We start from the raw sequence: 23,462 nt of genomic DNA on the forward strand, positions 1-23,462 counted from the left end.
AAAATATGAAAAAATAACTTTCAAACCTTTGATCTTGTATACAGTCTAGGTCAGTCCTCCCCTTGCTGCCGTCCCCCTGCTGTCCCCCAGCTGTCCTGAAAATGAGGCCGATTTTCCCTGCATCCCAAAAACTCGTCCTGGTGTTTTGCGGCCTGCCATCTCGATGTACCCTAGTACTGGGGTAACACTGATAATAAGTGGAATCAGCCTTTTCTTAACATGATTGGAATGATTTGATATCAGCCCTTTAAGTCTGATCTGAAACAAAATCATGTTGAATTTAAACTTTTATTAGACATGTGACAAATTTAAATTCACTGTTTGAAGCCTCTATCAAAATCAGAGTTTTGGAGCCTTAAAATGGAGTTTTGCGTTGAAGTCTGCCTGTAGATGATTGTTGAATGTCTGAGAAGTGTTTATTTGCTGGTCCTCTATATCAGACGTACCTAAGAAATGTGGATCAGACCCCTGCTGTAGATGTTAGCCGCAAAAAATAATCCTCAATCGACTCTGCAATTTGAAATGTAGCTTCTAATTTGCCTCTGTTTTCAATGAAAATGTTTTCCACAAGGGCTTGCAAATTTGCCATTAAATGGCAGTTGCATTAGCATTTAATTCCCAGCTGTGACATTAAATTCGACCCCTCTTCTCAATTGCAAATGGTCATTAAATACAAAGCCTCTATGGTTAGACTCGAGGCAAAATTTGAATTGCCAAAGGTCTTGCAACGGAGTTTGCGCCATTAAATCATAGCTAATCTAAATTGCCTTGAGCTTTGAGCTGAAATTGCTTGGCATTTAATTCACTTTTGTTTTACAAACCAACCATGCATCAAATTCAGTGTCCCAATCTGCACTTAATAATCTTCCAAAATCTTTTAAACAACCTTGAATTTGGTGGCAACTTTGTATTTAATTATTTGCTTGCATCTTCCTCTCAAGTGTTGCACCAAGATTTATCCAAACATGGACACCAAAAAGGCCATACGTTTTGGTTATTTGGCCCATTAAATTAGTTTTAAATCCATGTGCCTCATTGATTGGGACCTCATCTACATTTGTTTAGTCCAATCTCATCGATGGGCCCATTAAACTTGTTTTAAATCCACGTGCCTCATTGATTGGGACCTGATCTGCATTTGTCTGGTCCAATCTCATCGAAATTTGCACCATTTTCATTTTGCAAAATTGAGATAAATTTAATCTCATCTCAATTTAAATCCCATTTTCATTTATTATTTTATTTTATTTTGCCTTTTTGTCATTTTTTCTCAAGTTTTTTCTAATTTAAAAAAATAAATTTGATGTAAAATAGGTTTTCCTAGTTTGAAATTAAAGTCGTGATGCCTCTTATACTTGACTCGAGATGAGACAAAAATTTAAGATGCAAGAAAAAGAAAAACTCAGCTCCAAGATGAGATGAAAATTGCATAGGTAGAAAATCAAGTCAGCTCAAGAATAGACAAAAATTACATCGGTATTGAAATATGTCTCAGATCCAATTTTTTTTATACTTGGCCAAATTTAGCTCCTCTATTAACATCACCTCCTATTTTGTTCCATCTCCTAGACTTAGCCAAACTTAACCAAACCCTCCCTCTTTGGCACTTTGGCAAGTTTCTAAAATTTTAAACCAAACATAACCTTCTATAGCCCAGCTTAGTACCGAACCTTTGCAAAATTTTAGACATACACAAATACAACCTCTTGCACCCAAATTGTTGGCAAATTTTCCCCAACCACCAAACCTACCAGAAAAAGAGGGGGTCCCCATTTGCAATGGTGTGAAAACCTCACAACAAATACAAACACGTGTGCAACATGTATATCTGTGGCAATTGTTTTGTGTGTATTACGGTGTTACAATTGTGTGCATATTTCTGATAGTGAATATTTTTTCTCTATCTAGCATAGGGTGTATTTAAGTACAGATATCATTTGTGAATGACATGCACGATCTTTGTTCTGTATGTTTAGATTTCTGGGATGATGATAGTGAAGTTCTTACATCTCAGAATTTTGGAGCTGTGCTTCGAGATGAAATGACCTGGTTGATTCAGGTACTGAACTTACACCAAACATGTTTCTGCCTATGAGTTGTCCATTAAGTTTAGTTTTGATAATTTAGTTCAACATTATTTAGCACAAAAATCTGGTATAATTCTGGAATCAAATATCATTCGTGTTTCATAGTGCAAGAAGATGTATTTGTTTCTACCATCTTGTAATATTTCACCAACATCTTCATTGAGTAGAATTGATGAGTTCCTTGTTTTTTGTTATGAACTGATGACCTTTATGTTCAATTAGATCTATTCTCTGGGGAGTGCAAGTTGCCAGAAGTTTTCACCTCATTGGAAAAAAATTGGTATGCCATTGAAAGGGAAATAATTTTCTCATCTTGTCTGTGAGCTTTTGTATTTATTTCTAGAAAGTTTAAATATATATAAATATGAAAAATGGGTTTTAATGTGATGTCTACTGAGTGGCAATATGAGAGAAGTAATAAAGACTCAAGATGTTGCATTTTTACAATGTATGGAGAATACTAAATTCTTGCATATTGCTATTTCCTAGTTAACTGTTGTAGTCTGTAGATTGCATATTTATATCGATACTATAAAACACACTGAAATATCCTGGGGGTTTTAGGTCTTCGATATCTTCTTCTCCTCTTTTTTTAATTCAAAGTTCTACACTTCAAATTTTAGAATCAGTACTTTTTGACCTACTTTGACCTGATATTTTAATATCAAAGTAATAGGATTTGGCCAACTCATTCCCATGGACAGTGAAAAATATGCTTTTGGATGGCGAGAGCATTGGTGAGGTTTGTTGATTAATATTTGCATGTATTAATTAAAAATTCGTAGAATACCTATTAGCCTAGTCAGATATTCACCCTACTTAATTGTATTGAATACTAGGGAGAATTGGCATCTACCGTTAGCAATTCAGGAAATTTGCAAGAAATAGAATGGGGAAGTGTGTAATGGCATTTTATCTCATCCATTCACCTTTCTCAAGTGGTCAGATAATGAGTTGATTTTCTTCTTTCAAGTGAAGGCATACTTGGAGCTGTAACATTGACATTGATTCAGCCATTTGCTGACTACCACTCACTTTATGATATTGAAAATGTCCTAGCACTTTATTCAATGTTTAGCTTCTTTCAAGATAAATTTCATTACCATCTGTTTGATCCTTGAACTCATTTGAAAATATATTGGTGATCAGTTTCTTGGCTGGATGGTGTTGCTAACACTGGAAAAGTAGAACTTGGTGAAGTTCAGATAGCAGCTTATCTGGCAGAAAGAAATCAAGTTATTGGACACCCTTTCTTCCGATATGGTAATTCATGATATCTTGTTAAATTCTTGGTTTTGTTTGCACAAAAGAAGATTGGATTCTTAACCTTCCTTAAGCGGGATTATAACAATTTACTGTTTTACTTTTTCATGTTCTAATCTTTCTTTGGCATCAGAGGATAGGATTGGGAACTTTGTGTGCTTTTCAATAATATCAGAAAATGTTTATTTATTGCAAACAGTGCATGCCTTGTTTGACACATAAGTTTTACGTAAAAAGAATACACAGGATTGTTATGGGATATTATTTGGAGGCCCTACTTGGGCATTGCCTGTAGGAACCCCAACGGGTTTTAACTTCAATTCTGGCTCCATATTTTAGTGTGTTTATTATTGTTTCATTCCAGATATGCACCTTTTGAATTTTTGCTGCAACAAAACAACTACAATGCATGGAAATTGCAAATGTAATTTAAGCTCTGCTCACCAAGCTTATTCACTTCATATTTACAAAGCTAATGATTACAGTGCAAAAGATATATAATATATGAGACACAGTTTATGTGCAGAATATATTTATGAACCTGGAATGACGGATGGTATGTCAATCATAATCTCCAAAGAGAAATGCAGCCGCTAAATTCTATCCCAGCTTTGCTGTGGATGCAAGAAAATGTATTGTGGATCTATAACATGCAAAGTAAGCCTATTAATTGAGACAAAGTCTCCGTAGCTGAAGAAGCAGTTTCTCCGAACTATCAATGCTGAATGGGTCTGGAGATATTGCAAATATCTGATGAAGCCATTTCCTTTGACATGGAGGACCAAATGTGCAGTGTCTGCACTAATGAGACTGAGCCATGCCTTCTCCTGGTATATTCAGCTCCCAAAAACAAGCCTATTAAATAAATCTTTCACCGCTATGAGGAGTCACAGCAATTAGGAATATGTACGCTGATTAAATTAATTCCTGCAATATGTATCTAGCATCTAAAAATTTCAAACCTGCAATTGAACTCAGAGTGAAAGCTATCCCTCAAAAAACACTCACAGAGCCCAATAATTGTTATGAGATAGACCATTTTCAAGCACAATTCATTGGTGGAGAACAACCAATTTAAAGTGTGATGACCAAGAAGAATTATCACATCCTCCATTTCTGAAATTCAGGAACCCTTGCAAATCGATCACTAAAACACCAAAGTCATAAACACATGTAGGTGGGTGAGTGTGGCGCTATTCTCATTCCTTCGTAATTCATTCTTGCCAAATCCGTCACCCTGGCTTCAACGTTTAATCTCTCAGATACCGATTCGTGCCAGTAGGGCCTGGCTTCCGCATCCGATGCGGACGGATGCGGGAAGCCTCCGGATGCCTGCGGGTGGCTTCCAGGCAGCATCCGCAGGGAATCCGGGAGCATCCGGACGCATCTGCGGGAGTTAGGCGGAAAATTAATAAAATAAAGTATATTTTAACTTAAAACTATGAAACAACATGTGACTAAAAACATTTTTTAAAGCATTTTTTCACAATAAAACCCTAAAACGACCCTAGAAGACAACATAGAAGCATTCACAAGAGTCATTTTAGAGTTTTGTTTGCACCTACAGCCACTCCTCCATTGTGAAGCTAAGTTCAGCATTTTCGAAGAGGATCGATCGAAGAGGGAGAGATAGCTTTCTCAAAGAAGTTTAAACCATTCAAGGTAAGTGATCAATCCTTTTCTTGAGTATTTAGATGAATTTTTTTGAGTTTTTGATGATTTTTTTAAGTTCTTGAAGATTTTTTTTAAAGTTTTTTTTCAAATTTTTTTTTTTGAAAGATATGTAGAAGCAACTTTGGGTATCTATTTTAGTAGTTTTTCTCACTTCTTTCCACTTGTATGCATGATCATTGATGTTCATCGTTGTTAGGAACTAATTAAAATTTATTTATTTTCTTATAAAATAGGTTGCAAAAAACTAGACAAGAATGGATACCGGTGGTAGTGCTAGTCAAAGTTCAGTGGGGGGCCAAGGAGGGGAAGGGACTGATAATTTTAAAATTGATGTAGGTTCTCCTTTGTGGAGACATACAACACGGATATCACAGGTTTCAGGAGGTGGCTCATACTATTGGAAGTGCAATTATTGTCAAAGTGACAAAGGAAAACCTTTCAATAGCTCATATTCTCGAGTGCAGCTTCATTTTATGGGCCGTGCTGGCAAAGGATTTGGAATGTGCAAAGGCAAAAATGGTACTGGGATGACTAGCGCGGAAATACTTGCATTTGTAAGAGAACAAGAAGCTGCTGATGCATTGATCAATAGATCAAAAAAAAGCTACCATCAAGGTCCTTCCTCAAAGAGCAAGCTAAAGACACCCACTGAACCAATGGCATCCTCCCAACACCCATTCTTGCAGGTACCTGTGCCAGAAGAGGATGAGGAAGAAGTGGAAATTTCAACCCGTAAAAGAGGCCCATTGGACACCGCATTTAAAATGGGGGCAAGAGACCGCGCTGATGAAGCTATTGCACGTTGCCTCTATGCGAATGGGCTTTCTTTCAACTTGGTGAGATCACCATATTGGAAGGAAATGGTGGCAGCAATCAAAGAATCACCAGCTGACTACACAAGCCCGGGCTATGAAAAGGTGCGTACAACTTTATTGCAACAAGAGAGGGCACATATAGAGAGAGACCTTCAACCAATCAAAAAATTTTGGAAAACTCCGGGTCTAACTATTGTGTCAGATGGTTGGAAGGATACAAGAAACCGGCCACTGATTAATGTGATTGCAACTTCCCCCAAAGGGGCAATGTTTTTGAAGGCCATTGATTGTGAAGGGCAAGTGAAGGATTCGGAATTCATTTCTAGAATTCTCATTGAGGCCATTGAGATGGTGGGTAGTGAGAATGTGGTACAGGTGGTCACTGACAATGCCAAAAATTGCAGGGGTGCGGGTGCTTTAGTTGAGAGTCGGTATGACCATATTTTTTGGACTCCATGCACTGTTCACTCCCTTAACTTGATCATGCAGAGGATTGGCACTGAAGTAGATTGGGTGAAGAAAATATATGAAGAGGGGGAGGACATACAGATGTTTGTGACCAACCACCACATGTCACAATCCATTTTTAGAACATACTCCAAATTGGAGTTGCTGAAGGTAAATTAATTTTTTTAAATTACTAAGTTTCATGGTTTTGTAATTTAGTTAAAAATTAAAATTTACAATTATATTGTCAATTGACATATTGTTAACTTGCTTAGGTTGCTGAGACCCGTTTTGCATCTCATACAATCGTTATGAGACGACTCCTCAAGGTAAAAGATGCATTAAGTCAAATGGTCATCGGTCATCAATGGGGTGTATGGAAGATCTCAAATTCAGAAAGAGCACAAAGGATCAGGAATTTGATCTTGAATGAGAGTTGGTGGGCTTGTGTGGCATATGTATTGGATTTCACCGAGCCCATCATGACTATGCTCCGTTTTGCTGATACAGATACACCTTGCTTAGGGGATGTGTATGATGGCATAGACACCATGGTTGAGAAGGTAAAACATTCTATACAAGCACATGAGAGTGACCCCACACAATGTGAAGCCTTATGCAAACAAGTGCAAGCAATTATCAACCATCGCTGGAATAAGATGACTACCCCATTGCACCTCCTTGCATATGCCTTATCTCCTAGGTACTATAGTGAGGAGATAGCTGGTATGCCGGATAGAGTTGCACCATTTGCGGATGAGGAGGTTGCTGAGGGGTGCCACAAAGCCCTTTCAAGACTCTTCCCACTGGAAGAAATGCATGAAAAAGTGAGGGAAGAATTTGGGTTGTTTGCTTCGAGGTTAAAGCATTCTCCATTTGCACTAAAGGACCAAAATAGAATGGGAGCTATCACATGGTGGTACATGTATGGTCAACCTTTCAAGCATCTTCAACCTCTTGCAATCAAAGTCCTATCAAAAGTAAGTTTTTTATTTTGTTTTGTAAATTTGTTTTAAATTTTTATGTTTACACTTGCATTGTAGAATTTAGTGTTTCACACATTCTATAAAATTAATTTGCTTTTCATTTGTATGTTTTGTGACAACTATATAGGTTGCTAGTTCTTCTACTGCTGAAAGGAATTGGAGTACATACTCCTTTATCCATTCGGTGAAGCGCAACCGGTTAGGCTCCAAGAAAGCTGAGGACTTGGTCTTTGTCCAAACCAACTTGCGTCTTTTGTCACGTAAGAATGATCATTACAAGGAAGGGGCAACAAAGCTTTGGGATGTAGCCCCTGAGTGTGCAGATTTGGATGCAACACTTCATGATCTTGTTACAGTTGGAGACAGTGATGATGTTAGTGTGGCACGTGGTGCATCTAGCATAAGTGGAACCATGCTTGGTTCAAATGATCTTTCAGCAGTTGGAGATGACAATGAGAATGTGGATTTTCTTGCAAATCCCTATGATTCAGAGCCAGACTCTGATTGATTGAATCTTCAGACTTCAATCATTTACCATGTTTTTAAATTTTATTTTGTTGGAATCTTGAACATGACCTATTTGAACTTATTGTTTAAGAGTCAAGACTAAACGCTAATGTTGGACAAGCACATATTGATATTGATATATGAATATCATATGAATTTTGAAATATCTTGAATTTTGTTTAAGGGTTCAATTAACTGTTAAGTATCATAGATTCATAGTCATATTATGCTTTATCAAATGATTTTTTTTTGTATTTTTCTTGCATTTCGTTGCATATGTTAATATTATAATATTATATATATACGTTTCCTCCCGCATACGCATCCAAAAAAAAAAAAATCCCCGCATCCCATATCCGCTTCCGGAATCCGCTTCGGAATCCGCATCCGAATCGGTAACTTAGTAAATTAATCTTCATGTGAATTTGGATTCATATATTTTTCTTTTTGTTGCATACCTTTGGCTTTGAACTCTAATAATTAATAATATTTCCCATCCATACTTGGATATCCAAACTAACTATATTAAACAATAATTAATGTGCTTTCAACACTTCTATAATAAGCTTAAAATTTAATCATTAATCCACTAAATTAATGATTGCTAAATTTTAATATGGCTTATAAATCCCATTAATAATCCATACAAAATCCAAGTGCTTGTGCATAAAACTTGACGCCTAGATGACATGCCAAAATTAGCTGCTGTCTCACGATTGATGTACTATAATTAGTAAGTCTCAAACTGGAAGCTTTATTGATGCCACCACAATGCTATGAAACTACAAAGTGTTCAGGTACCCTGCTTAGAATAGTAACCTTTCTTAAGTTTCTGCAAATTCTGCTATAAATCAGACTGAGATAATACCTTCTTTATTGCTTGCTGAAGATGATCTTCTTTAGTTCAGACTTGAAGTGTTTATCAATAGTATAAATACTACTTTGGAAATGTTCTTACTCTGCAATAATTCGAATAAGGCAGTAATGTAGAGGAGCAGACTTTATTTTGTATTGTGTGCTCTCTATCCTCATACTTATCCTATATTTATATTAAACCCAAGAGGCATGTCCTTACAAAGGACATGGCTCTTCTAGGTTGGCCCTTATAATAAGCACATAATTATCCTCCAAGATTGGCTTCTATTATAAGATCAAATTAGATAGCAAACAAAGTTTAACAACTATGCAAACTAAACATTATTTAATGCTCCTAAATGAGACGCCGATAAAGTAATTCATAAAGGGTTATAAATAGGAAAATCCTACATGAGGATGTCCATGCTTTATCTGATCATGTACGATCTGCTGATCAGATCAGTATGTTATTGAAGTTGCATAGAACTAACACTCCCTCTTAACTTGATAATCATATTGAGAGATAACATATCTAGCAACATCAATCAAGATGAATAAGCATAGATTGATACTCTATATCTATTTGAATCTTCTAAGCATGTGGTATCATAGAACACATGATATTGTCATAATACCATCTTGTGATATGATTTATCACTCATACTAGTCATAAGTATTGCATGGAATGCAACATACACGATAAAATCCAAAGAATGATTAAATTGTTCATCAATCCAAGTTGTGACTCATAGGTACTGGCAATCCTAGATCACAACATGATCCTAAGATAAGATCTACCAAAACACAGGATAACATCCGGAGAATGATTAAATTCTTCCTTTATCCAAGTTGTGACTAATAGGCATAGAAATGTCTACATCACAAAAAGATTTTGAACTCATCTAGATCTGACAATAGTTCTCTTTTGTTCAGCACATTATCTAAGAGATCGTCATCTCTCATAATGTCTTTTATACAAGTGTTCATTATCTCAGAGATTGTCACCTCTTAAATAATGAATACAAATGGTGAAGCCCATAACAGTCAATAGCCTTACAATAATAATTTTAATAAAAAAATTATTAATAATTAAGGAACGTTACAAATGTATTACAATTCAACCATACCAAGTCTTTTCCTGAAGTGATCTATCTTCACTCGAGAGAGAGTTTTGGTAAGAATATCTGCTGTTTGATCTACAGTGCAAATGTATTCTAATTTTACAATATTCCTATCTACCATATCTCTTACATAATGGTAATATACTTGGATCTGTCATAAAAAAGTGGATTCACAGAAAGCTTGATGGAACTCTGATTATCACAATGAATAATAGTAAGATTCATGGGTTGACCAAATAATCCCACAAGTAACTTTTGAGCCAAACTGCTTCCCGAGAGGCCATTGTTGTGGCAATGTATTCAGCTTTTGTGGAACTCTGTGCTATTGATGCCTGCGCTAAGCCTAAACTGAAACATCCTAAAATGCTTTTCCTATCAGTAACACTTCCAGCCCAATCTGTGTTTGTGTACACATGTAAATCCAAGTCAACTTTCTCATACTTGAGCCCAAGATTAAGAGTGCCTTGTACGTATCTCAAAATGTGTTTGACTGCAACTAGGTGAATCTCCTTTGGCTCACACATAAATTGACTTAAGGCATTAAGAGCATAGCAAATATCAAATCTTGTATTTACCAAGTACATAAGAGACCCAATCATCTGCCTGTAAAGAGTTATGTCCCCTATTTTGCCTCTTAAGAGTTTAATAATAAAGAACAAAATAAGGAGTCAATTTAATAATAAATTATTAATTGTAGTGTTAATATAATAAAATAAGAGGATATGATAATATATTAGTATAATAATATGATATATTATTATATTATATTAATAAAATAAGAGGATATGATAGGAATAAATAATATATTAATATAATAATATGATATATTATTATATTATTATATTAATGTCCCCGTTCTCAAATAAGATTCTATTATAATAATAATAACAAATATTAAATCGCTATTTAATGAATATAATGTAATTCCATAACACATATTTCTAAGAATGTATAGTGATCAAATTAATAAATCAATGATAATTAAATTTAATCATTAGTAATATTTGGAGAGGGATGTGACTATTCCAAATGGGAGAATACATATATAATAAAGGAAGAATCAGGTGTAAAAGGGAAAGGGGGGATAATGATAGGAAAATATCAAAGGGGATCACGACAGAGCATACGCCAAAGTTTGCGGAGGAAGTGACAATCCAGATATCGCAGACAAAGCAGACGTTGCCGACAAAGAAATACTCCTTGCAACACCCAAAGAATACAAGCGTGGAACGAGAAGAGTACCAGGTGAACAGATATATACCCTGGGCGAACATAGGAGAAGTGAAAGTGATTGGAGCACCGAAAGGAGGAAAAGAACAAATACATACCGTCTCAGACTTAGAACAAACAATCATCCTAAGCAGCGTACAATCAGCAATAGAGAAGACCTGATAGTAAACAAAGAGGGCATAATAGACTGAAGCAAAGTTGTCGTACACTCCATCCTAGCAAGGAAAGAAGATTCGATTTAGAACCACCAAGTAATAGTAGGGATTGATGACTTTGGAGGATAAGGATAGAGAGTATCATCCAGGAAAGAGGGAATATCCTAATCACATCATATCTAGCATATTTCTCCTAGAAATAACTGGCATACCACACGGTTGAATATACTGGAAACATCACCGAGTTCATATATGTATTACCAATTCGAAGTCAGATATAAACATAAGACAATGAATCGGAGCACATGATAAATATAATCATAAGAAGCAAGACTTGGGAAACAAAATAAGAGAAGGCGATAACACCCACATCACCAAGTTGGTAAGGCATATAATCTGCAGATCTGTGCATAGTTATTAGTCCGGCAATCATAATAATATCTCTACAATTGATGATTGGAAAACATTACACAGTCTATCTGATTCATATTTGCATAGTTTGAAGGGAAGTTTACCTTCTTTAAGGAACTCTTAAATATGTATTCAAAAGCATCAAAAGAGGGAAGTGTAATATTATTGGTGTTTAGAAAATACTTATACTTACCAGAGCATCCAATTGGTATATATCCAATCAATAGGAAGAATATATTTCTCTCACATCACAACACATCATTTACATTTACATAGAATAACTATTGGAGCTATAAATTGATATTAAGAGGAACCCCACACTCTACAATAGTGAGGGTCAAAAGCTCAAATAAGTCATAACCATATCAATCTCTGAATTAGGAACCCATCACAATCTGAGTTATAATAACATTGTCCTAAAATTACCAAGATATCTAACAGGGGACATTACAAGAGTAGAGTCTATGGGAGGTGATTTTGCTGCTGCTTCCTTAAGTTTATGTAGATTAGTCTCCATTGGAGAGGACATAGGCCTGTAGTTCGACTTACCAAATCTCTTCAAAATGTCCAATGTATACTTTCCTTGATTAAGTATGATGCTGTTAGAATTCTGCCATACTTCCAGTCCCAGGAAGTAATGAAGGAGTCCTAAATCTTTCATCTCAATTTCTCTGATTAGATCTTTCTTGCATTGATCTATAAGATGATCATCACCTATTATTAGTAAATTATCAACATATAGTATCAAAATTACCATATCATCTTTATCCCTTTTATAATATAGATTTGGATCAGTGTCATTCTTGGAGAATCCTAAGTTGGTGAGATACTTGGAGCCTGTTTAAGCCCATAGAGAGCTTTCTTGAGCCTGTAAACAAAAACTTTAGGGTTATGAGTTTTAAATCCTTCAAGTTGCTCCAAATATAACTCTTCTGTAATCTTTTCATTTAGAAATGTTGTTTTTACATCCATCTGATGTACTTTCCATCCCTTCGATGTTGCAATAGCTAGGACTGCTCTTATAGAGGTGTATCTGGCAATAGGAGAAAAGGTTTCTTCATAATCGATTCCCTCTTTCTGAGAGAATCCCATGGCTACAAATTTGGCTTTATATTTTTCAATGCTACTGTTAGCAGCATGTTTGATTTTAAATATCCACTTAGAAGAAACAACGGATTTTCCTTCAGTTCTTGGAACAATTTCCCAAACATCATTCTTAATAATGGATTGGTATTCTTCTGTCTAGCATCCTTCCAAGCTGTATGTTTAATAGCATTTGACACATTGGTTGGTTTTGATTTAGATAAATCACTCATGTTTGCTTCATAACTAGAAAATCTTTTGGGTCTTTTGCTTTTTCTGAAGATTCCAGATGGTGTAGCGAAGTCTTGTGCTTGCTTTACTTTCTTAATGGCCCAAAGTGGTCATTTCTTTGGATTTTGAGTTTCCTCAAGATTAAAATTTTGAATTTCATTTTGAATTTCTACAATGTTCTCCCTTTGAAACTCAGATTCGGTATTTTCTTCAGAACTAGGTAAGGGATAGGGTTCTCCAGAACTTAGGGCTATTTTGAATGCTAAATCCTCTTCAAATATTACATCCCTAGGAAGTTCAATGTTTTCCTGACTAGGTATGAAAATCCTATATGCTTTAGGTGTTTCACTATACTCGACAAAAAAACCTTTCCTCTTGAAGGGTTCTAACTTAGCTCTCTTTTCTTTTGGAACATGTATATATACTGGATGCCCTAAAATCCTAAGATGACTTATATTAGTTTTATCCTTAGTAGACAGGAGTTTTATCTTTAAGATAGGAGTGAGGACTCTTGTTTTGAATATAGACAGCATTACAAGAGGCTTTTGCCCAAAGATAATATTCTAAATTTTGATCAAATATCATAGCTCTTGCTGCTTCTGTAGTTGTTCTATTCTTCTTTTCTGCTACCTCGTTTTGTTGTGGGTTATAAGGAACAATGTATTCCCTCTTAATTCCTATTTCTTTACAAAACTTTTTAAACAAATCTGAAGTATATTCCCCTCCATTATCAGTCCTAAGAGTTTTAGTTTTGTGTCCTAATAAGTTTTCAGTTGATGTTTTGAATTCTTTAAATCTCTTAAAGATTTCTTATGATTCTTTACACTTTAAGAAGTAAATCCAAGTTTTTCTAGAGAAGTCATCTATAAAAAGTATATAGTACCAGAATCCTCCAAGAGAAGGAATAGACATAGGTCTACATAAATATGAGTGGATTAATTCCAAAACATTGTTAGTTTTTCTAGTGGTTCATGAAATGGACTTTTGGTGTTCTTACCCAGAGCGCATCCTTTGCATATGCTTGAGTGATCTTTATTGAACTTAGGTAAACCAGTTACCAACTTCTTCATAGTTGATAAGGCTTTGAAATTTAGATGTCCTAACCTTTTGTGCCATATTTCGTTTATATCAGCAACTTCATGAATTAAAGCTTGAATAGGTTGACAAGGTTCTGTATTTAATTTATACAAGTATCCCTCTCTTCGACCAATCAACTTTGATTTCTTAAATGAAGAGTTCTTAGACCAGGTCATTACTTTACCGTCCATGAATGCAACATTATATCCATCATCTTTAAGTGCTGTAACCGAGATTAGATTCCTTTTTATTCTTGGTACATAGAGTACTGCTTTGAGATGTAGAGAATTAACTAACTTTAGTTTCAAGGTGCAATTCCCAATTCCTTTGATTGAAAGAGGGGAATTATCACCGATGGTAATTTTGCCATGAACTTCTTCAGATATAGAGTCCAGTGCTTCTTTGTATTGTGTAATGTGTCGAGATGATCCGCTATCAATTACCCATGCGTTGCTTGATACTTCATTTGATAGTATAGAATACAATACATGATTCTCAAGATCATAGTTATCTTCTTTCCTAGTAATGTTAGTACAGTTTACTTGCTGCTTTGTATTCTTAGGGCAATTAGATTTACTGTGTCCAAGTTTTTCAAATTTGAAGTATTTTATTTTGAATAGATCTTTCTTAGGTTTGTCATTTCTTTGATTGCCCTTCTTCTTCTTGAAGTGATTCTTCTTACCTTTATAGGAATTTGTATTGAGAACATGAAGTTCTTCATCTTCAATTTTCAATCTTCCTCCTTTCTTAAGTTTCCTAGATTCTACTTGCAGGCAATCTCCTTTAAGTCTATTTAAGTTTGGAAGATTGTCTCTAGCTCTTGCTCCTTGTGAGAATGTTTCCCATGAATCTAGTAACCCATCTATAACCATAAGTGTTAGTTCTATGTCTTCAATTATGTTCCCCATACTTGCAAGTTCGTCTCTTAGACTAGCCACCCCTAGGATGTAAGAGTTCATAGATTCTCCCTTCTTTATCTGTATATGATTTAGTTGCCTTTTAGTGCAAGGGTTCTAGTCACTTTATTAACGTCATATGCATTTAATAATGCATTCATCATATGAAATGCTGTTTGATGTTTCATTGGCATAGGTAATATTTCATTTTTCACTCCATCTATTATGATCTGCATGGCTTTCTTGTTTCCTTTACTTCAGATAGTTTTATTAGGTTCAGCAACAAGTTGTTTGGATGCTGAATCAACAAACTGTTTCACATCATTGTCTTCAAGAATCATTGTAATTATGAATTTCCAAGCAATGGAGTGTTCTTTCCCATCAAATTTGTCCTTGGGTCTGATTGTGCTTGCGATTGAAGATAGAAGGATGTTGCTAGATATATAAAGTTTGATCCTTTAGTTTGCAGAGCCTATGTTCGACTGCCAGAGCTCTGATACCATGTAAAGTTTCTGCAAATTCTGCTATAAATCAGACTAAGATAATACCTTCTTTATTGCTTGCTGAAGATGATCTTCTTTAGTTGAGACTTGAAGTGTTTATCAATAATATAAATACTATTCTGGAAATGTTCTTACTCTGCAATAATTCGAATAAGGCAGTAATGTAGACTAGCGGACTTTATTTTGTATTGTGTGCTCTCTATCCTCATACTTATCTTATATTTATATTGAACCCAAGAGGCATGCCCATACAAAGGACTTGACTCTTCTAGGTCTGCCCTTATCCTCCAAGATCAATGTCTATTAGAAGATCAAATTAGATAGCAGACAAAGTTTAACAACTATGCAAACTAAACATTATTTAATGGTCCTAAATGAGACGCCGATAAGGTAATTCATAGAGGGTTATAAATAGGCAAATCCTACATGAGGATGTCCATGCTTTATCTGATCATATACGATCTTTTGTTCAGATCAATATGTTATCGAAGTTACATAGAATTAACAACCTTGACTTGCCCATAATAGAAACTTACCATAAATAGTATATTTGCCAATGACTCCAACAAAGAGAAACCTTGAATATCCTGATAATTGGAGTGGAAAAAACCTCCTCTAGCTTCACTAGTTAGACCTTCTAACCAATTGATTAGCCTTTGAAAGTCACTCGTAAGCTAATCCTGATTGCAATTTGAGTTGAGCAAAAATAGGGACATTACATAGTCAAATAGGAAAGAAATCTATACAAATTGTTTGTACATGTAGAGTGGAAATATCACTCAAGTTCACAGAGATATGCTAATCATACAAAATAACACAATTGAGATACACATAAGTAAAACGCAGTACCGGTAGGCGAGAATAACACAATTGAGATATAAGTAAAACATAGAATGCACCATTAATACCACGATACCAGTAGGCGAGGAAATGGTTTACTTATTAATACCAAAAACAACATTAGTACATTGACAATATTCCAAGTACTTATAGAAGGGTCGGTGGGTTTCCAACCGACCGACCCATTCCCTCACCCTCCTAACTACCCAACCCGACTGGCTTTAACAAGTACTAAACACAATAGTTACTTCATTCCAACTACATCTATCCCCCCCAAAAAAAGAAGTCGTCTTGTAGACGACTGCTGAAGATGAAAACAACAAAAAAAATTTGACTTCAAGAAGGATGGGAGGACATCCCTGTGCTTGGAGCTCCCCGTAGCCGTTGCAGGTCTCGTTCAACTGTCTTTTGTTTTGTCCGAACAACTTGTAGTACCTTTAAAGTGTCCATCTTCTTGGCTTCTGCTGTGGCGATCTTTCTTTCCAATTCAACTTTTGCTACTTTCTAGGCTTCCTACATAGCAACTTTTCGGCTTCCCACTGATGTTGAAGATTCTACCTTTCCGGCCCCCATGCCTTAGTTGGGCTTTTTTTTGTTGAAGTTGCAAGAAGGTTCTTCGAAAGGCAACTTCCATAGCTGCAAAAGCTTCCATGAGAGGCAATTATTGTTCTTGTCCACTGAAAATGATAGAACTGCTCGTTCACATGGTGGCCATGTCCTCCTTTGAATATCCACCCTGTTCTAATAGTGCCCAATTTATATGGTAGCTAGTCTACATAAACGTGGCCAATGCTTCCACTGCTGTTATGACAGCTTCCTGATTCCGAGACCTAGCTTGCTGCATGAGCTCCCTGGTAGAATGGTCCATGGCATGCAACTCGGTGAGAAACAAGTTTGCCTTGGCTGCAAAAGAAGCCGTGTTTGGGGGTTCCCCACGCTCGCTTTGTATCTCTACCTATTCCTCAGCAACCTGTAGAGGGGAAGACACTATGATTTCTTCCTCATGTAACCTATTGGCCTCCTCCAGGGCCGTATTCGCCATAGCCATGGCCCTCATACTTTCGTGAGTGTGAATTTCCCCTTGCTGTTTATCCAGTACTCCTACTGGCTATACCACGAGAGTAACTGGATGTACTACTTCTGGGCCAGGAGGTGTTTGCAACCTCACTTTATGCGCACACTTTGTCTGGCATCTCAAATCTATTACTTTAGGATGAGAGTGTTGTTCCAGATAGATTAGTGGTGCCATCCTCGGAAGTGATATTTTAGAAACCCTCCATGTTGGAATTTGTTGCCTGCTGCCTACTCCTTCCTCGACTCTTGCCTGATTTGGTTCGGAATTGTTTGTTGTAGCAATTCTTTCAGGATCACCATTGAAGTTATGGTAAATCTTTGGAGATTTTGATATTCCAGTTGGAGGTGGCCCCTCCACAGGTGGGAAGAAAGCAACTTCTCATGGAGTCCCATGCAGGTGACTTAGGCGGATATCTGCTTCCTATGAGTTTGAGGAAGATAAATCCGTATCGCTGCCCTCTTTTGAACTCTCTTCGTCCTCTTCATCGTCTTCAAGTGTCTCAGTCACAACTGCTTGTTTTGGTTTCTTTTTCTTTGGCTCGTTCCCATTGTGAGATCCTACACTTATGGTATCCATATGGAGCCAGTATGTCATAGTAAGCTTGTAGGGTTCTACCCCATTAGTTGGTATCAATGTCCCTCGATGCTCATTGCTCACTTGAGTCCATATTGCTTCTAAGAAGAAGGCCACGACATGATGGGGCATGTAAAAAGCTGTGTTTTAACTCCATGAATTCTCAAAGTCTTTTAGAAAGAAATTGAGCCCAGTTATACGCTTGTCCTTTATACAGTCCATCCACAATGGGCAACATCCAAAGGGCAACATCTGAAGTGCGACTGTCGGCCATGAGCTTACTTTTCACCAAATCTACAATACATCACCATTCATCATTTACAATGAAAATTTTCTTGAGACCCCTACTGCTCTTCAAAATTCCTTCCCATTCCAGACTTGTAAGGTCTTTTCGACACATTAGTTTCAACTATTTCTTGTCTTCTATTGTCATAAGGATTTTTTCTAGTTCCTGCCCTTTATTGGGAATTCTGAAAATCCTACATATTTCTTCTGCTGAAACAGAAATTGTCACCTGCTGCTGGAAATACTGCACTATAGATCTATGACATGATCTCTCGTAACTTGTGATTAAATTCCGTAGTATAGATTCAAATTGTTTTAATTTAAAAATTGGCATCAAAATTATTTTGTCAATGTATGCTGTGCACAACGCCTTCTTTAGAGGATAATCCGCTTTTGCTTTCTCTCACCACGTCCTGCACTCGCTTCCCATCACACTTTCAAACGTGATATTCTCGGCCGTGGTTTTCTGTGCCATTTTCCCTTTGCTTTTTGTCATCTTCCTTATCTCCTCCTTTGCTTTCAGTGTCCTAGGTTTTTTCTTTTTCGACTCAATAATGTTCCCTTTGCTTAATTTCACATTGTATGTTGATGCGCCAATTCCAAAATTTTCTTAACTGTTTTTATATGCCACCTGTACCAACCATTCCTGTGATGTGACTGCTTGTAACAAACTTCCATGTGTGGCAGTGTGGTACAGACTAAGCATGTGTATAGACTGCCACTGTACGGCCTTGAACTCCCTCCTATCTTGGAATTGATAAGTATGACTATTTTTAATGCCACTTTCCGTACAGATGGTTTTTGCTGTACAAAATCCTCACGTACGGATGACCTCTTCGGTACAGATGCTTTTTCCACTTGTATGCGGTTTTACTCTTTCACCTCTCGTATAGATGCCTCATGTACTTCCTCTATTGCCTGCCATACGGAAGCCCCATGTACCGATATCTGTCGTACAGATGCTCGTCTAAGAATGTCCTATCATACTTTTCCTTTTGCCTCTGGTACGTATGCCTTATGTACTTCCTCTATTGCTTGTCATACGGAAGCCTCATGTACTGATATCTACCGTACAGAGGCCTGTCGTATGGATGCCTGTTTGAGAATGTCCTGCCATACTCCCTTCTTCCTTCGTACAGTTATCACCTTTGTGCCCATTTGAAAATGTCCTCATACTGTCATTCCCTCCTCTTCTGGTGCAGGATGTACAACTGCTACTTCCTCTACTGCTATGTTAAGCATGGTGATAGTTTGTGGCTCAGTCTCTTTATATGGACTAGGTTTAACGTTTTCTCTTTTGTCACTTTTTGCTTTTCTTACTTGTTCCTCTTCTCTTTCCATACTTATAAAATAGTTGTTTGCCTATTTATTCCTTTCTTCATATGCTTTTAACTTAGACCTATTAGACCCATTTACTAGGTCTTTGATAGGTTTGTTATCTAGAGTAGATGATTTTATTGCCCCATTCACCTTTATTTCTAATATTCTAAATGGTCCTAACCATTGGACTTTAAATTTTCCTGGCTTTATTTCATTTTTTCCATTATACCTTAGTACTTGTTGCCCTTGTTTAAAATTCATTTTCTTCAAATGTTTGTCATGCCAAAATTGTCGCCTTTGCTGGGCCACCTCTGTGCTCCATTGAGCAAGTGTCCTTTCGTCTAGTTTGAGTAAAGTATATAGTGTTTCCTTGAGGCTCTCATCACCCAATCTATTTTGAATTGCCACTTGTAGACTTGTACTATATGTTCCATTGGCATCACAGCCTCTTGTCCGTACATAAGATGAAAGGGAGTGTGTCCAGTAGTGGCCTTATATGTAGTCCTGTATACCTAGACCACCGCTGGAATTCGTTCTCCCCAGTCCTGCCCTTCTACTCCACAAGTGTTATATAGGATTGCTAGTATTACTTTGTTAGTGGCCTTTGCTTGATCATTTGCCCTTGGATAATAACGACTCGAGAAGGAATGAATTTTTTTTGTACTCACTTGTCATCATCCTGATGGTTTGATTCACAAAATGTACTCCTCTGTCACTTGTCAGTTGGAGTGGAATCCCGAATTTCATGACTATTTGCTCATATAGAAATTTGGCCGTGCTGAGAGCCATGTTGTCCCGAAGGGCCCGTACTTCAGCCCATTTGGTTAGGTACTCTGTTGCTACCACTATGTATTTACACTGATGGCTTTTTCTTACCGGGAAGGGATCCACAAAGTCTAGTCCCCACTGTTCAAATAATTTTGGTGGTTGCGATGGGAATAGTGGCACGAAATCCCTTTTTAGCGATTTGCCTGCTCTCTGACAAGTGTCGCAACTCAATACCCATTCCCTCGCATTTGCATACAATGTCGGCCACTAGTGTCCTACCAAGAGTACCTTCCTTGCTATAGTATCCGGTCCCATGTGACCTCCCGCTAGTCCTTCATGGGATTCTTTTAGAACTCCTGAAATCTCTTCTTCCATCACACACCTCCTCAGTATTCCATCCGGTCCCATTTTGTACAATAACCCTTCAATTAGCTGATATGTGCTACTTTTTAACACAATTTTCTTCCGTTTTGCTATAGGCATTTCTCTTGGGAAGGTTGCTGTTGATAAGTATTGTCCAATTTTTTCATACCATTGAGGTAACACCGTGATCTGAAATAGGTGTGCATTTGGAAAGTCCTCGCACACCCCACTGCTTGAGGCTTCTCCTAACTTGATTCTTGATAATTGGTCAGCAATTACATTAGTTTTTCCTGGACGAACTATGATTTTAAATGTAAACTCTTGTAGTAGAATTAGCCATCTACTTACTCTCCCTTGGATCCTGGTTTGTTTACTAAGTACATTGCTTGGTGGTCAACAAAAAATGTAAAGGGTGTAGCTAATAAGCAATGTCTGAATTTTTGCACTACATACACCATACCTAATACTTCTCTCTCCGTGGTACTGTAGTTCCACTCTGCTTTAGATAGAAGCCTTCTTGCAAAATATACAAGATGATTGAGCCCTTCCTTCCCTGTTTGTGCCAAGGTGACACCTAATACATAATTGGATGTCCACATGGACACAAAATTCTTTGTCCTAGTCGGGATATATGAGAATAGGGGCCTCGACTAATCTTTTCTTCAGTTCTTGGAAGGCGTCTTCCTGCTCTTCCTTCCACCCAAACCACTCTCCTTTCTTGGTTAATTTCTCCAGTGGCATTGACACTTCGAAAAATCTTTTTATAAACCTTCTATAGTATCCTACATGGCCTAGGAATGATTTGATACCTATTACACTAGACGAAGCTTCCATTTCCAAAATCACCCTGATTTTATTAGGATCTCTCTTCAATCCTTCTTTGCACACAGTATGCCCAAGAAGTCTCCCATGTGAAACCATGAACCTGCATTTTTTCGGATTGAGGGCTAGTCTTGCTCTTCGACATTTCTTTGTGCATTCTCCAAGAATTTTTAGGTGTGGCTCTTGCCCACTATAAACCGACTAGTCATCCAAGAAGGCTTTGAAATTCCCCATTGACATGCCATGGAAGATATGTAGTATGATCCTCTAGAACGTGGCTGGTGCATTGTATAGTCCAGAGGGCATCCTATTATAGGCATATACCCTGTCTTCAACCACGAATGTAGTTTTTAGCTTATCTTCCTCTGCAATGCTAATCTGATTGTATTCTAAAAATCAGTCCATGAAAGAATACATCTCATGGCTGGCTACCTCCTCCAAAATGCTATCAGTAAACGGAATGGGGAATGGGTCTTTTATTGTCATTGCATTTAAACATCTGAAATCTACACATCCAAATTTGAGCAGCATCCTTCTGGAGTGATATGACTATAGGAGACACCCATTCACTTGTTTGTACTTTAAATATTATCCCTACTTCTAACATCTTTTTGATTTCTTCTCCAACCCTTTTTGCCTAGTTTTTACTCATTCTATAAGGTCTTTTTTGCACCGGTCTTGCTTTGGTACCAATGGAATCTGATGGACACATAGTTTCGGGGGTACTCCCTTCAAGTCTTTGTATGTCCAAGCAAAGGCGTCCTTATATGCTAGGAAGATTCTAAGGGCTGCCGCCTTCAACACTTGGTCCCAATCATCTCCTATCCAGATTTGTTTAGGTTGATCTGGTTCTCCCAAGTTTAAAGTCTGGAGTTTGGCCTCTTTATATTCCACCTTTTTTTGAAAAATGTGTGCAGTGTCTTGTTGAGAGTTTCCACCCCTTCCTTATACATTATGTACCCTTACTAGTATCATTCTTCCAACTCAGATTCTTGTATTTCCAACATATTACATTCTGCATGGAAAACTTCATAGTCTCCCATCTACTAGTGAAATAATCCCTTAAGGGAACTTGTGTCATCTTCTGAGCATTCCCCTAATCTAAGTACTCCTTCCTCATCTAATTCCATCCCTCCATAGTCTTCTTGTCGTCGGTAGAAATTGTGTATCAGCCGATGGGTCCCTTCGGGAAGGAAATTGTGTATCAACCGACAGGTCCCTTCGGAAAGGAAAACCGTACGGTGTTTAGCAGGCAGGCTATGTACGGGTTTTATGCAGTCACCGTACGACTTTCGAGTCCCTGTCACCGTACGGACTTTTCAAATGCAATGTAGCTGTACAAATTTCCCAGATGCAGTCAGATAGGCACCGTACGGATTTGGAATTTCTTTGCAAGGCTGCACACGGATTTGGGAGCCAGTCATTGGACGGATTTCGGGAGCCAGTCACCGTACGGATTGTGGAGGTTGAGTCACCGTACGGCTTTGTTAAAAAGCTTGCTGTACGGATTTTCCCGTATATATGTTATTTGCTGTACGGAATTCGAGTCTCAGTGCGGATTTTTTAAACAGCCATCGTACGGATTTTTCAACATGGTCACCGTACGGATTTTTTGAAGCAGCCAATGCACGGATTTTCAGTATAATATGGTGTACGGGTTTTGCATAAATGATAAATATGGCGTACAGCTTCTACTTGTTATTGCATTCAGATTTTGAATGGCATTCCAGGTTATTGCATAAGGAATTGGTGTAACATGGCAGAGGGTGGCAGGAGGTTCTCTAAAATAAAAAAAAAAAAAAAAAGGTCGACAAATCAAGAACACTCAAAATGAGTATCACATGATGCCATAGGGAAGGGGAAGCATCAGCGATTGCCAGAAAGAGTGTAGAATCGCCAGAAAATGATAGAAATGGTGTATTCCGTGCAGTTTTGTGTGGGTTTCAGAGTGCTAATTTGGTCTTGGCGGCAAGGGGCGCTGCCCCTTGACCCTGCCGACCCCCAGTTGTTGCGGATATCAGTCATGGGAGTTTGACCAGTGGAGAAGACTTGGAGCTGCTGCAGGCATGGAGTGT

At 37.3% G+C, this 23,462-nt stretch overlaps 1 protein-coding gene across 1 annotated transcript in view; it reads left to right on the forward strand.

Moving 5' to 3' along the window:
- Positions 1–23,462, forward strand: part of LOC149537110 (DNAJ heat shock N-terminal domain-containing protein) — a 322,115-nt gene that overhangs the window by 106,510 nt on the left and 192,143 nt on the right. The window contains exons 6-8 of the mRNA XM_089807127.1: positions 1,977–2,059; positions 2,310–2,367; positions 3,237–3,350. Coding sequence (XP_089663253.1) covers positions 1,977–2,059; positions 2,310–2,367; positions 3,237–3,350 — 255 coding nt within the window. The remainder of the gene's footprint in view (positions 1–1,976; positions 2,060–2,309; positions 2,368–3,236; positions 3,351–23,462) is intronic.

The sequence above is a fragment of the Cupressus sempervirens genome, chromosome 10, assembly GCF_028749045.1.
Source record: "Cupressus sempervirens isolate cs-2001-9-10 chromosome 10, ASM2874904v1, whole genome shotgun sequence".
Lineage (NCBI taxonomy): Eukaryota > Viridiplantae > Streptophyta > Pinopsida > Cupressales > Cupressaceae > Cupressus > Cupressus sempervirens.